We start from the raw sequence: 14,978 nt of genomic DNA on the forward strand, positions 1-14,978 counted from the left end.
GTCTAATTTTTTTTTTATTATTATTCAAGCGAATAGAAGAAAACACAACTGAGGGGAGCGCGAAGCGCGAGTTACAAGTAAGGGGCACACAAAAACAATAACTAGTCATTATTTCGCTTTTTCTCCAGTCTGTCCTAACCCTTGCTTACATCCAATGCTCAGAGAGGACTTTCCATTTCTCATCAAAGATATTGGACTATGGCAGAAAAGTAATGTAAAACATTGTAATTTGCATGATAAAGAATCTGTAAAGATAAAGAGTACGAACAGATGTACCAAAGGTGTCTGCACAAAGACAAAGAAACTATTAGATTAGGGTACGATCACAGATGACGCGATCGAAACTTTTGATTGCCACATGATGTGGTAAGAACAGAAAAGTAAAACACGAGGCAGAGCCGTGGGTGTCATTAATCATGTTCTTACCATATTTTGAAATATTCTGTAATCTATTTCTGTAGACACTCACGGTAACATGGAATATATTTGTCGTATGACAAAAAGTAAAAAGTTGTTAATGGTGACGTCATCCTTGCGTCTGTCCTCAATCAGTCAATCAATCAATCATCTCAATTAGGTCGGGAAAAGACGATTGAGCAACACACCAACCACTTACAAAATGCAGAAGTAAATATTGCAAGCTACAAGAAGTACATTACCGAATGAAAAGTTAACTATACAAATTGACACGCTCTTATTAAGCTAATGAACTAAGGTAGTTCTTAAATTCTGCAAAAGACGTAACATCAGGCATATCAGGGCGGGGCTGGTTCCAGTCTCTACCAGTTCTTGGAAAAAAGGAAAATTTGAACACGTCTTTCTTACAGTGAGGTTCAAGAACCTTAAACCTATGGCTACTCCTGATACGGGCCTCATTACTTAAATTTAAAAAAGCGCTAATCTTAATGTTAACTAAACCATAAGCAATTTTATTTATGAAGATCAAGCGAGATTATTTTCTCTTTTCTACAAGAGTGCAAAGTTCTAATTTTCTAGCATGGACGTGACGATTGACGATCAGTCATCAATAATCGTTTCTACAAACAAGGGGCTGCTGCTCTTTGCGCTTCCTCTAGTTTGACAATAAATATACCAAAGAATCAATCAAAAATGCATGTATTATTCAGCTTATAGCTTTTATATTCATATGCATTTGTTAAAATTTGGAGTGGAAAAAGTAATTCCTACTTATCTTCACATTGAAATGTAAATCTCATCATTTCAACGACATTTCAAGTATGCGCAATAAAGCGAGGAAATCTCCTAACCAGAATGGGGAATTGACCTAGAATCGAGAGATGTTGAGTATAAACAGAAGAAATCAATTTTTTAAACGTGTGTGAAAGAAAAATGGTGATTACCGTCAGATGGTATTCGATACATGCCAGGTATTTCTGTTTGAGGTTGTTAGAGAACTTTTCATAAATTAAACGAATATGGAGGGACAGATCTTGCAAGCTTTTCAAACACGCCCTGGAAGCTAGGAAAGTAGACCGAAATAAAACTTTTGATTACTTACAGTTTCAATAGTTGCCCTAAAAAGCTTGAATTTAGGGAAGGTTCCACGAATATATCAATAGCTTTCTGAAGGATGAAATTGTCAGCAAGTTAGAGATTGATTGCAACCTCTCTGCAGGGACTTCGGATATGCGATGCGTCATGATCTTCAAGCTGGAAAAAAAAAATACTCGGTGGGTACTTCTTGGTAATGGGGATGTGCCGCTGGATGAGGTCGCATCTTTCACGACTGGATTAACTATATCAATAGAGTTTTTCACTTACTAATAATACTAATACAGTATTTATATAGCGCTATTTCTATTGCTATTCAATAGCGCTTTACAATTCATTTATAAAAGACATTGATAAAATTTATAAAAACGTAAACATCACTAAAATATGAGTAAAAACTAGCTAATAAAAAATCTGTAATGATGAGAGTAAAAACTGTGAAACTTATAATAGAACTAATTCACTAACTAACTAACTAACTAACTAACTAACTAACTAACTAGCTGACTAACTAATTAACTAACCAACTAACTAGCGACCTAGCTAACTATAAAATAGCTAATTAACTCGCTAAGCTAATTATAAAATTTGTTAAGAAGGTTGATTATAAAATTTGTTAAAAAGGTATGTCTTTATACAGGTCTTAAAGTCTGATAGCGAGCTGCTCTCTTTTATGATGTTCGGAAGAGAGTTCCATAGAGTCGGTGCTACAAAAGAGAAACACCTGTGACCATAACTTACTAGCTTGACAGGTGGTACTTTAAGTAAGTTTTTGGAGGAGGACCTCAGATTTCTGGTTGGTACATAAGGCTTCAGCAGTTCAGTGATGTAACTAGGGGCTTGTCTGTTGAGCGCTTTGAAAGTCAAAAGTAATATCTTGTAATCTATGCGCTGGCTAACTGGGAGCCAGTGAAGCTGCTTTAAAACAGGTTTGATGTGGTCATACTTTCTTGTACGAGTGACAACACGAGCTGCAGCATTCTGGACATTTTGTAGACGATCTATCAGGAATTTGGGTAATCCATATAGTAGCGAGTTGGTGTTATCTAGCTTAGATGTAATGAACGCATGAACTAGTTTTTCAGTATCTGCTAGAGATAAGCAGTCTCTTATCTTGCTAATGTTTCTAAGATGGAAGAAACAGGCTTTGCAGGTACTGGTAACATGCTTATCTAGTGACATGTGCTCATCAAAGATAACTCCAATGTTCCTTGCAGAGGGAGATGGCTCGATCCGCTCACCAGACACATCAACATACTCTATTGATGGGGGTGGACGGTGCCGTGCACTCAAGATCAATAGCTCCGTCTTTCCTCTGTTTAGTTTCAGTTTATTACACACCATCCACGAGTCTATCTCAGAAACACACGCCTCTATTTTTGCTATAGAGCTGGGTAGTTCGGCGGGGGTGGGCTTGAAAGAGAGATAGAGCTGGGTGTCGTCGGCGTAGAGATGGTAGTTAAGTCTGTGCCGTCTAATGATGTCCCCAATGGGTGAAGTGTATAATAAGTATAGAACCGGACCTAGTACTGATCCCTGGGGGACACCGTACCGAAGTTCTTTCATCTTTGACTTGTTTCCATCAATTATCACAAACTGTTTTCGGTCTTTGAGATATGATCGAAACCATTTTAGCACATTTCCTTTTACTCCATAGCGTTTTGCGATTCTTTCCAGTAGTAGATCATGGTCGACTGTATCAAACGCCGCAGACATGTCTAACAGTAACATGAAAACACATTTTTGATTGTCTATTTCGAAGAGAATGTCATTTTGCACCCTCAAGAGTGCAGTCTCTGTGCTGTGAAAACGCTTATACGCAGACTGAAAAGATTCCTCTAGATCATTATCACGTAGGTGATCACTCAATTGATAAGAAACTACCTTTTCAATTATCTTTGATATAACCTTCAGATTTGAGATAGGTCTAAAATTTGAATAATCCTCGGAGTCCAGGTTGTTCTTCTTCGACTTCGGTTTGATCACTGCTTCTTTCAGTGCAGCGGGCATTGATGCTGATTGGAGCGACATGTTCACGATGTTGGTTAAGACAGGTAGAAGGGCTGATTTACATTCCTTTAGAATAGATGCCGGTATAGGATCAAGATCACAAGATTTTTTACCGATAGTGTCTACAAAGCCTTCAATCTCTCTCTCTGACATCACTCTAAACTCTTTGAATTCGGCATGACAAGGCTGTTTGTTTGCTTCACAGGACTGGGTATTAGAAGTCGCTTCATTGGATAGCTCTGTTCTTATTGTCGCTATCTTCTTGTCGAAAAAGTCGGCAAAATTGTTCGTAAGCTCAATCGTCGAGGGTGCGGTCGGATAGCGTCTCTCTACTTTGCGGTGTAATAGCTTGTCGACTGCGTTGAAAAGAACTTTTGGATCTGATGTATTCTCTGAAATAATAGATGAGTAGTATGAAGCCTTTGCATCCTTAAGCATTTTATTCACAACCCGGCACTGGTCGACATATATCTGTCTGTCGACGCACAGTCTTGACGATCGCCAACGGCGCTCCAGCTTCCGGCGTTTTCTCTTAGCATCACTAATACCCTCGTGGTACCATGGTGCTGATGGACGGAGAGTTATCACGCGTCGTTTTAAAGGGGCATGCCTTTCAAGTGTTTCCGTCGGTGTGTTTTCGTATTTTTCAATGAGACCCGTAAGATCAAGGGTGCTAGTTGACAGAAGGTTGGACTGCTTTAGGTCATCATTAAAACTGCTCATATTTACCGAGCGCAGTTTACGATAACTAATTTCCTTTTGTTCCAGGGGTGGTTTCTTTAGGCGAAGCTTGCAGTGTACAGCAGAGTGATCGGACAGCATGGGATCCCGTATTTCAGTGCTATTTACCAGTTCGTCCTCGGCTCTAGTTACAATCAGGTCTAAGGTGTGGCCCTTCTTATGGGTGGGTCCATTTACATGTTGGACTAGACCGAACGATTCTAAGATGTTGTTAAATTTGACAGTATCCAGATTGCTGATATTATCCACGTGATAGTTGAAGTCACCCACTATGAGTAGGTTACCAGGGGACACAACTAACTGTTCTGCGAGAATGCAGAATTCTTCGAAGAATAGAGCACTATTTAGTTGATTTGCCTTAGATGGAGGTGGTCTATAGATGGTAACAATCCTTGTAGACCCAGTGGAGCATGTCGTTACGATGTCCAGGTATTTGAAGGACTTGAAATTTCTTTGGGTTTGTTTCGTAACCTTCATGTGTTTCTTTATTAGGAGGCCAACTCCTCCCCCTCGTGCGTTTTTCCGAGGAACGTGGTAAAACTGGTATCCAGTGGGGCAAACTTCGGCGATGGAAAAATTATAGTTTTCATTATTACTCAGCCATGTCTCAGTCAATGCGAAAAAGTCTACGTTATTTTCGACTACATAATCTTTGATCGCAAGTTCCTTCTTATTGATTGATCTGGTGTTCAACAAACAGAAGTCAATGGGCACGAATCCATTCTGCAGTTTTTGCTTTGAGCATCTTATGCTGATAAGATTGTGCCAATTCACTCCTCTGGGACAGCAATTTTTGTAGCCAAGGGTGGCGTTGTACAACACAGTGGCTGGCCGTAATGCATGGCTGCGTTTGGCTTGTGATGAAACAATGACCGGTATTGTTCTATTCACAGAGGGCCCAGGATTGAGCTTAAATGTCAGATCGCCAATTAGTTCCATGTTGAAAGCGGCGGAGCTGTTGGGATAATAAAAGCATGGTCTTTTGTGTCTTTTCGTCCTGCGCCGCTTTGATAAATTCCTGTGCAGAAACGAACCAGTGATTATGTAGCAATTCATCCAGCGATGTGAAATGCTCGTTGTGAACAAAACATCTTTGTTAGAGTAATTAGATGTATTGTGAAGCAAGATTCCGGCAGCTTTGTGGGTCGAACGGAAATGCGACGGTGGATAGAGAAAATCCCTTCTAGGAGGCAGAAAATTCAGCGTTGAGTCGCATTTTGGAGGCCAGTTTGTAGATTCGTAGCTTCTGTAATGTCTTCCGTTCAGAAATGGTTGGTTGGTCCAGTAGAGAGCGAAGTAGAGGAGAAAGAGTGTAGAGCGATCACATACACGTCTTACCCGCATTATGCATTATTATGACGTGGCTCACTTGGCACTTTCTTCGGGATTTTAAGGGTAGGAAAATTGCTTTAAGTAGGGATGTGAAAATGGTAAGATTCAAATGCACCAGAATATTTGTACTGACGGTTCCGCACGTAAAAGTTTCAAACGCACCAAAATGTCTTCAACGTAGGTGAAAAGTCAAGTGATCTGCATCTAGTTTAACAAATAGATCAATTCGTCATGATCTAATTAAAAGGCTTTATAAAGTTGATGCAATACCAGAAAGTGACTAAGTTGGGATCAGGAAAATCACATATGTTCAAAAGTGACTGCGATGGTGTCTGTAATTGGTCACGGAATAAGTTGAGGCCAGCAGTACATACTCAGTAAAATTTCAAACCAAGACCCACACCCGTTTTCAAACTTGGCCTCTAAAAGTTGAACTTGGTTTGTGCTAAGCATAAGTACGCGTCAGAGCCAAAGAGAAACACTAGTAAATTCTCCTTAAAAATTCAGCTCGAATGATACAATTTGATATTATTGTCTTTCCCTTTGGTTCCATCAGAATTCCAACCAAAATTGACTTTAGTATGTCATCTGAAATGTCATCCTATTGCAGACTACCATCAATTTACGACCAGAATGATCAAATCCATACACGTTTTCCGATCGATGGACAGAGTATACCTATTTTATACGCCTGGAGTTGACTAGAAACTGTAATGCGTTTTCAATAGAGTTCATATATTGGGGCACATATTTTCGGGACTTTGAGGTAAAGAAAATTCCTGGTTAGTAGGGATTTAAAAATAAGAAGAAGAATCGCGGTTAAATGTTTGTTACCGTATCACCAAAAGTGACTAAGATGGGGTCTGTAATTGGCCACAGAATAAACTATAATGCGGTAGGGGTTCTGATAGGTCAGCGGCCATACGCGACAAAAATTGACCCTATTTTCAAATTCCCCTCCCCCCGAGCTCAAAACCCATTGCCTTAGGCGGTGCATATCTATGTACCTTATGTGGAGGAGTCATGGGCTCCCTATAAATTAATTTCTGTCAGATTAGGGGATTCCGTCTAATAGATGTTCCAGCAGTGGAGCGATGTTTTTATTGTAATCAATTATTTCTTTTCCCGCATAATACTGCCTCCCCCCTCACCCCGACTTTAATTCTACAGGCGTTGTGGGTCCATTAGTCGACGGTAAATATGATAACAGAATTATATATAAAATAAAAATAAAAATAATAAATCTGTATTGTTTCACTTATTAAGACTACTTTTTACTCAAATAGCCGGAGCAGAATAGAATTGTAAAAATGGAGAGTTACATATATAGGTGGTAATGCACAACGAGAGAATACAGAAGACTTTGTATTCCCTTGTGCATGGATATATGTTACAAAGATGTCAGACACAAGAAGAGCGTTGACCATCATAAACCGACCTTTACAGGCTCACCATGCTTCCATTTTGCATGATCAAAGAATGTTTACATTAAGAGATCGGGAAACTTAGCTTAACCCTTAAATTCCCAGAAGTGCTCAACATGTAACTTCTCCCTACAATATCCACACATTATCCAGCAGAAATGTAATGAGAATATTGAAACTTATCAGGTAGAAGTTGCTATCTTGATCTAACAGCACATTCATGTAACTAATGTACAAGGAATTGTGTAGAAGCTAGAGGGGAGAATTAACAACCAGATCTTAGGAGTTAAAGGGTTAAAGGCTTAAAGGAATACCCACTAGCTCAGAACGCGGGTTATACAGGTTTTCATGTAATGGAAAGGTTGCCCCAGTTGCTATAAAATGTCAAGTTTTTTTTTATCCCGGCGATGTCATCAAACCTAATTTTAAATGAGAACGTCCAACTTTAGAACTGGAATTGAGAGTTTCTTCAATTTTTATGATAAATTGAACCTTTTCTCAGTGAATTGCAGGTTTCCTTTTTTCCTGTGGCTAACATTTGAAACGTTTAATTGGTAAAGACCAAGTTTAACATCTATCTGAGATCAGCAGGGTCTAAAGTAACCTTTTTTTAATAAGCGGCACTCTACCAAGGGAAATTAACAAAGAGAAAAGAACATCTGCTGTTTCTGTCATTAATAGGGTGTCACAGTGGAGCGTTTGCATTCGTAATTGGTCAGTGAACAGTAAAAAGGAACACAACATTTGTTGCAACCTGGCTTCTTCATTGTTACCTCAGACTCATCTTAAAATGACCAATACGTCTTCGTCGACTTCTGCTAGTGTCAGCCGACGAAACGATGCAAATGATGTATATGATGGTACACAGGGGGAAGGCATTGCGTTGTGCAGCGATTTAACGCTAACATTGATTCTAGTTGTCGTGGGAAACTTACTCACCATAGTTATTTTTGCGAAGAACAAAAATATTTGTTACTAGTTGTCAATATGGCGTTTGCTGATCTGTTCCTAGGGGCTTTCAGTATACCAATATACATTTACGATATCGGGTATGGATTCCACCTATGGACCACGTTCGTTGGAAGCTTATGGACCAACAAGCCTTTGTTAATTTCCTACATGATCGTTGACACAGCCTTCTCACAAGCCTCTCTTATTTCTGCAGTTTTCATAACGTGTGAAAGATTTTACGCCATACGTTGGCCGTTTAAGCATCGAGCATTATCGACACAAGCATACCGCATTGCTATATTTTCAGTGTGGGCACTAGCTCTCCTTATTTCTGCAATGTGGACCGGTTCCAACCTATTATTTTCTAACAAGCACACAATGTTTTTTTGGGGGCCATACACTTTTATTCTAATTTTAATCACATGTGGCTGTAACATTGGTATTTGGAAAAAGTTTGTCTGTTTGGTTTTTCCATGTACCAAGACGATTTTACGATATGGTAAACCTTTTCAACTACTTCAACTCTTTTGTCAATCCAATTTTTTACGCATTAAGAATTGCTGAGTTTCGACGAGCACTGAATTTATGTTGTACAGGAAGACATGTGTAAGCAGCTGTAAACACAAAGCTTTTTAAAAGAAGAAAAGCTAAGAAAAGATAGGCACGGAACGACCGCTGAGTTTAGTCGTAAAGTGGTTTTCTAACAGGATGTTATGGATACCAAACTGTAAAACAATTCAGACATTAGCTAGAAACTCGATTAAAATGAAATAGATAAAAACACGAGCTGAATATTTTAATGTCAGGAGGTTGAAGTTAAAAACCTAGTAATGCTTCTCAAATGATGGAAATGACAACGGTAGTGTTAAATAAATTGTTCAAATAAATGAGACATATAATTAGGCACTATTCTTCCACGTTTAAGTCGGCAATACATGAAAGGATAAGAACTGTGTCTCAGTACAGACAACTTCCGGAGTTATTACTGGTTAGGTATATTTTCTGAAGAAACCAGAACTTCAGAAACAGCAAATTTTAACATTGATGAAATCTCCTAACCGGGAAGGGAAATTGACCTAGAATCGACAGATGTTGGGTCTAAACAGAAGAGATAAATTTTTGAACGTGTGTGAAAAAAATGGTGATCACCGTCAGATGATATTCGATATATGCTAAATTTTTTGGCAGGTATTTATGTTTGAGGTTGTTAGGGAACTTTCATGAGTTAAACGAATATGGGGGGACAGATGTTCCAAGCTTTTCAAACACGCCTTGGAGGCTGAGAAAGTCGACCGAAATAAGACTTTTGAAAACTTACACTTTCAATAGTCTCCTGAAAAAGCCTGAATTTAAGGAAGGTTCCAGAGGAAATATATCCTTAGATAAACTATTTGAACATGTGTCAATAAAAAACAGCATTGCAGAAAGAAAGTTTCTACTCTCTACCAGTGACCCTAAATAGCACGAATATATCAATAGCTTTCTGAAGGATGAAATTGTCAGCAAGTTAGAGATTGATTGGAGAACGTCAAGATTACAATTGGTAACACGTTGAACCTGCATTTAACGGGGAATGGCGGATTGACCACTTAAATCAGGTTGACCGCTTAATTGCAAATTCTACAGAACAGAGATGCTGTAAAAACGATAAAAAAAACGCCACTTAATGTAAAAAAAACTTGCCCAAAAATACTACCAATATTGATTTCGGGAGAAATAAATGGATTAAATTTTGCTTAAAAGAGAATTCTTAGTTTAGTTTGAGTGGTTTGGTTCCGCTCTGAGTGACCGTCCAATACAGGCGGAAAATAATACAAGCAAGTCGCTAGAACTTAGTGAAGGGTGAGTACAACCGCTTAATAGAGGTGACCGCTTAATAGAGTTGAGAAATTACAGTAGTAAAGGGGAACAAATTTCGGGACTTTGAAAACCGACCGTTAGATACAGGGTGACCGCTTAATACGGTGCCACAACACTTCAATGCAATGCAATTGAGATTTTTTTGGCAAAGATGCGCTTAAAATTCTATTGTAGAGCGTTGATTTTCTTCCCAGAATTTTTGCACCTATATCTGTTGACTCACGCAATGGATATCGCTGAGAATGAGGGACTGCTTGACGACGGAAAGGGAACCGCTTCACAGCGCTCTATGACCTTATGACCTTTTGATTCTTTCTGATGCTCGCTGGTTTTCCTGAGATAGAGGACATTCCTCACAACTAAACTATTAAAGGTTTATATTGACAGATATTCTGAATACTCCTAAATTTGCTCTTTGTACGTAAATATGTTGTTTTCATATTTCACATTTACCCCTGAACACCAGTCTTTTCAGTGATAGATGGTGGAGAATTTTGAGGGGGATCACATGGTTTTATCGGGCAGTGGAAGGGGGTCAGTCGTCAGCAACAAAGTTATAAAGGGGGAGGGGGGACTACAGAAAGTAATTAATTTTTCATTTCATTATTAGTTTCCCGTTGTTTCTTTCATTTTTAACTGTAATGATTAAAGGTTCCGAATGAATAGCAGCGGATCAGTTTGTAAAGCTTGAACGTTGAAGTTAGACAACGTAAATTGATTGCTCTCGACTTTTCGGATAGTCCATGCAAATTCAACATCAACCAGTAATCGAATATAATGTACAACTCACGTCACTGTGTGACCTCATATCCTCTCCAAAAGGACACTGTCACTCAATCAATCAATGATTGCATATAAACAAGTTATACATATTTTCTTATTTCTTTTACCAACCAATTTACTTCGAACATCTTAATTAAAAAGAGCAATATGACATTACTTATTTACTGGATCTTTTACCAAAATAAATGGACGTGATTTGCATAGTTCATTTAAGCGATAATAGTGCCGTAAAACCAGACTAATATCTTCGACACACACACTCAAGAATTTAATATTTATTTATTAGCTGTTCGGCACTTGGGAGATATATTCCGACAAACAAAATACAAACAATGATTACGGTAACCTTTTTCATTAGATTTCATCTGCTTTATTACTTGCAATACGATCGGGAAAGGATTATGCCGACAGAAACATCTGCAATTATTTTACCGTAAACTTTTTTGCTTAAAACTTTCCTTTTATAAGTGTAAATATTTTGTGAATTTCTGGCATTGATGTCGTCCGTCATCAATGAATGATTTGAATGATAAAATGGAAAAAAAATGAATGAAAAAATGGTAAGATGCAGATGTATCAGAATATTTGTATTGTTGTTCCGTAGGTAAAAGTTTAAAATGCACCAAAATGTTTTTAATGTAGGTGAAAAATCAGGTGATCTGCATCCTGTTTAACAAATAGATCGATTCGTTTTAGGATGATCTACTTAAAAGGCTTTATAAAATGATACATAACCAGAAAGTGACAACGATTGTGTCAATAATTGGCCACGTAATAGTTTCACAGACCAGTGGTGCATACTCGGTAAAAATTGACCGAAGTACACCCCCCCTCCTCTCCCAAATAACCTTTTTTTAATAAGAGGCACTCTACTAAGGGAAATTAACAAAGAGAAAAGAACATCTGCTGTTTCTGTCATCAATAAGGTGTCACAGTGGAGCGTTTGCATTCGTAATTGGTCAGTGAACAGTAAAAAGGAACACAACATTTGTTGCAACCTGGCTTCTTCATTGTTATCTCAGACTCATCTCAAAATGACCAATACGTCTTCGTCGACTTGTGCTAGTGTCAGCCGACGAAACGATACAAATGATGCATATGATGGCACACAGGGGGATGGCATTGCGTTGTGCAGCGCTTTAACGCTAACATTTATTCTAGTTGTCGTGGGAAACTTACTCACCATAGTTATTTTTGCGAAGAACAAAAATATTCGCAAGAAATATTTGTTACTAGTTGTCAACATGGCGTTTGCTGATCTGTTCTTAGGAGCTTTGAGTTTACCAGTATACATTTACGATGTCGGGTATGAGTTCCGCCTATGGACCACGTTCGTTGGAAACTTATGGACCAACAAGCCTTTCTTAATTTACTACATGATCGTTGACACAGCTTTCTCGCAGACTTCTCTTATTTCTGCAGTGTTCATAGCGTGTGAAAGATTTTACGCCATACGTTGGCCGTTTAAGCATCGAACATTATCGACACAAGCATACCGCATTGGTATATTTTCAGTGTGGGCACTAGCTCTCCTTATTTCTGCAATGTGGACCGGTTCCAACCTGTTATTTTCTTACAAGTACACTATGTTTTTTTGGGGGCCGTACACTTTGATTCTAGTTTTGATCACATGTGGCTGTAATATTGGTATTTGGAAAAAGTTTCAAACTGGAAGAGTCGCCGCTTCACATCAAGAAAGCCGAGACTTACATAACAAGCGCTTAACAAAGACTTTGTTAATTGTATCTGGCCTCACTTTACTCGCTTGGCTGCCGCTAATTTTGTTAAACTTATTAATGTATGTATGGTTTTTCCATGTACCAAGACAATTTTATCATGCGGTAAACCTTTTCAACTACTTGAACTCTTTTGTCCATCCAATTTTTTACGCATTAAGAATTGCTGAGTTTCGACGAGCACTGGCTCTATGTTGTACAGGAAGACATGTGCAAGCAGCTGTAAACACAAAGCTTTCTAAGAGAGGGAAAGAGAGGCACCGAACGACCGCTGAGTTTAATCGTGAACTGGCTTTCAAACAGAATGTTCTGGATACCAATCTATAAAACACAAAATTCAAACACTGGCTAGAACTCGATTATAATGAAATAGGTAGAACACGAGCTGAATATTTTTAAGTCAGGAGGTTGAAGGTAAAAACCTTATAATGCCTTTAAAATAATGGAAATGATAACGGTAGTGATAAGTGAAAATTGTTAAATAAATGAGACATATAATCAGGCACAATTCTTCCACGTTTAAGTCGGCAATACATGACAGGATAAGAACTGTGTCTCAGTTCAGACAACTTCCAGAGTCGTTACCGGTTAGGTATATTTTCTAAAGTTACCAGAACTTCATAAACAGCAAATTTTAATAGTGATGAAATCTCCTAACCGGGAAGGGAAATTGACTTAGAATCGACAGATGTCGAGTATAAACAGAAGAAATCAATTTTTTGAATGTGTGTGAAAAAAAAATGGCGATTACTGTCAGATGATATTCGTTATATGCTAAATTTTTGGCAGGTATTTATGTTTGAGGTTGTTTGGAAACTTTTTAATTAATTAAACGAATATGGGGGAACAGATGTTCCAAGTTTTTCAAACACGACTTGGAGGCTAGGAAAGTAGACCGAAATAATACTTTTTTAGGAAACTTTTCATAAATTAAATGAATATTGAGGGACAGATGTTTCAAGCTTTTCAAACATATCCTGGAGGCTAGGAAAGTAGACCGAAATAAAACTTTTGAAAACTTACACTTTCAATAGTCGCTTGAAAAAGCTTGAATTTATGGAAGATTCCAGAGGAAATATATTCTTAGATAAACTATTTGAACATGAGTCAATAAAAAATAGCATTACAGGAAAACAGTATCTACTCTCTACCCGTTACCCTAAATAGCACGAATATATCAATAGCATTCTAAAGGATGAAATTGTCAGCAAGTTAGAGATTGATTAGAGAACGTCAAGAAACGCAGTTGGTAATACAGTCAAACCTGTATTTAACGGGGAATGGCGGATTGACCGCTTAAATACAGGTTCCACAGAATAGAGATGTTGTAACAAACGATAAAAAACGCCATTTTATATTCTAAGTGACAACCAAGAGAATATTTTTACAAAAATATTACCAACATTGATTTCGGGAGAAAAACATGAGGTAAGTTTTGCTGGAACTGCGAGAATTCTTACTTTAATTTAAGTGGTTTAGCTCTGAGTGACCATTCAATACAGGTGGAAATAATACAAACAAGCCGCTAGGACTCAGTGAAGGGTGAGCACTACCGCTTAATAGAGGTGACCACTTAATAGAGTTGAGAAATTACAGTAGTAAAGGGGAGCAAATTTCGGGACTTAAAAAACCGACCGTTAGATACAGGGTGACCGCTTAATACGGTGTCGCTTTATACATGCAGGTCTGACTGTGCTTGGCTCCCCAAATTCAGCTTGAGACGCTTCAAAGCTAACGGTCGAAGACACAGCACTTCAGTGCAATGCAATTGAGATTTTTTGGCAAAGATTCGTTTAAAATGTTTATTGTAGAGCGTTGATTTTCTTCCCAGAATTTCCACAGCATCGAGTATTTCTTTTTTTTTTTTTGCGCCTCTATCTGTTGACTCATACAACGGATATCGCTGAGAATGAGGGACTGCTTGACGACTTAGGTTGGAAATGGAACCGCTTCACAGCGCTCTATGACCTAATGACCTTCCGATTCTTTCTGATGCTCGCTGGTTCTCCTGAGATAGAGGACATTCCTCACAACTGAACTATTAAAGGTTTATATTGACAGATATTCTGAATACTCCTACGTTTGCTCTTTGTACGTAAATATGTTGTTTTCATATTTCACATTTACCCCTGAACACCAGTCTTTTCAATTATGGGGGGGGGGGGATGGAGAATTATTGGGTAGTTTTATCGGGAAACGGAGGGGGTCAGTCGACACCAAAGAATTATAAAGGAAGGGGGGGACTACAGAAAATTGACTGCCAATTAACTGCAAATGAGTGGGGGGGGGGGAGCATGAGTACCTAGATCCTACCGTGTAAACTGTAATTTAAATTTGCTTGGTTGTGGAAGGTCTGGGTAGAGACTAAGAATTGCTTTGTATGCAACGAATGCTTCATTAATTAATTAATTCATCTGTTCCTTTATTTCTCCAATCATTCGCTGATTGTTTCATTTAGCTATCTATTCTTCAACCTTTTAACTTGTTCATTACATAATTCTTTATTCTTGTATTCATCTACTTAATTTTTCATTTCATTATTCGTTTCCCATTGTTTCTTTCATTTTTAACGGTAACGATTCTCACCATTGGTAACCAATATTCATACTAGCCCCAGTCTTTCCGTCAT

The 14,978-nt window shown here is 38.2% G+C and overlaps 1 protein-coding gene across 1 annotated transcript; it reads left to right on the forward strand.

Annotated features, from left to right (window-relative positions):
• The first annotated feature begins 11,647 nt into the window (after positions 1 to 11,647).
• LOC131769167 (trace amine-associated receptor 13c-like) lies at positions 11,648 to 12,676 on the forward strand. Its single transcript, XM_059084919.2, has one exon. The coding sequence runs from the start codon at positions 11,648 to 11,650 to the stop codon at positions 12,674 to 12,676; it is 1,029 nt and encodes a 342-aa protein (XP_058940902.2).
• Positions 12,677 to 14,978: the final 2,302 nt, after the last annotated feature.

Source organism: Pocillopora verrucosa, chromosome 4, assembly GCF_036669915.1.
Source record: "Pocillopora verrucosa isolate sample1 chromosome 4, ASM3666991v2, whole genome shotgun sequence".
In the NCBI taxonomy this organism is placed as follows: domain Eukaryota; kingdom Metazoa; phylum Cnidaria; class Anthozoa; order Scleractinia; family Pocilloporidae; genus Pocillopora; species Pocillopora verrucosa.